Source organism: Myotis daubentonii, chromosome 5, assembly GCF_963259705.1.
Source record: "Myotis daubentonii chromosome 5, mMyoDau2.1, whole genome shotgun sequence".
NCBI lineage: Eukaryota > Metazoa > Chordata > Mammalia > Chiroptera > Vespertilionidae > Myotis > Myotis daubentonii.
Window position 1 is genome coordinate 51,624,116 of NC_081844.1, and position 1,277 is coordinate 51,625,392.

General features: G+C 42.6%; 1 protein-coding gene across 1 annotated transcript; it reads right to left on the reverse strand.

The window, feature by feature from the left end:
* Positions 1-449: 449 nt before the first annotated feature.
* LOC132234272 (large ribosomal subunit protein eL42-like) lies at positions 450-788 on the reverse strand. Its single transcript, XM_059695304.1, has one exon. The coding sequence runs from the start codon at positions 786-788 to the stop codon at positions 480-482; it is 309 nt and encodes a 102-aa protein (XP_059551287.1). The 3' UTR covers positions 450-479.
* Between the last annotated feature and the right edge of the window lie 489 nt (positions 789-1,277).

Genomic DNA, 1,277 nt, shown 5'->3' on the forward strand with positions numbered 1-1,277 from the left:
CAATTTGTAGGCTCTGTTCTCCCTTGAAGGAATGCAAGCCAAACATAATTGCTCCAATTCACTGGACTCTGGCTGGGTTTCTTGCATAAAAAATAATAACAGAAGGCAATTAAACACATGAACAGACTGAGTAAAATTGCAGTGTGTTAACCCTGAAAGAGAACACACCTAAATGCCACTCTCGTGATTGTGCTATTTCAGAACATGTCTGCTCTCAAAAAATGTTGCAGATGAATGTCTAGGAGGAAATCTGGCTTAATTTCATTAACATATATAAATTGTCTATGTATAAATTCCAACAACACATTCATGAAATTGAAGCAGCTTTTCATTCTTCTCCTTCTCCCAATTAAAGATATTTTTCCTTTTGTATTATTCTTGATTATTGTTCACCAAGTAAACCCAACAGAGATTTTGCCATTTTTTGGAAGTGAACATATCAAGATTTTATTGTCATATAATAAAACAAAACATGAAGCTTAGAACTGGGTCACTTGACCCTTTCTCTTCTTATCTCCTCCCAGTTCAAAACGCTTGCATCTCTTAATAGCCAGCATTCTCTTAGGTCCGCAGTTGGGCTCAAAGCATTTAAGCCTCAGCACCGTCTTCTTTGTAGTTTCGGAAAATCGGCTTAGTCTGCCGCCATAGCCACTCTGCTGCCTGTCATAATGCCGCTTTCCCTGCACACACACAGGATCCTTGTCCTTCTTGTCCTGTGTTGCTTTGTGGAGTTGAAGCTTGCCACACTTTTTACAGAAAGTTCGGCGGGTTTTAGGAACGTTCACCATGTTTGCGAGAGCGCCATCGGCAGGGAAAGCTTGCCATTTTTAATTATAACATAAACAACCCACGTGGCTTTAAAGGCAGGAAAATACTAGTAACTTGTTCATGTATATTTTAACAGAGTCCCTGAACTCTGATTGGTTGTATGAAAGAGGTTTAAGACCTTGAAGGCTCAGAGGGACAGAGACCAGGCCCGAGTATTGTTGGGAAACTGGGCAGAAGCCAGACAGAACCATGTTTTCCAATGTATCCACAAACACTACTTCTTTGTACCCCAGACTAGGTAGCTCTGTGCATATTCACTTCCAGACTCCCTTTAAACTTGTTTCTCTTAAAATGTAATTTTGGTGCCCAGCCAGCGTGGCCCAGCTGCTGTGACCTATGAACCAGGAGGTCATGGTTGGATTCCCAGTCAGCGCACAAGCCCCAGTTGTGTGGTTGGTCCCCAGTGTGGGAGGGGGGGCATGCAGGAGGCAGTCAATCCGTGATCACTG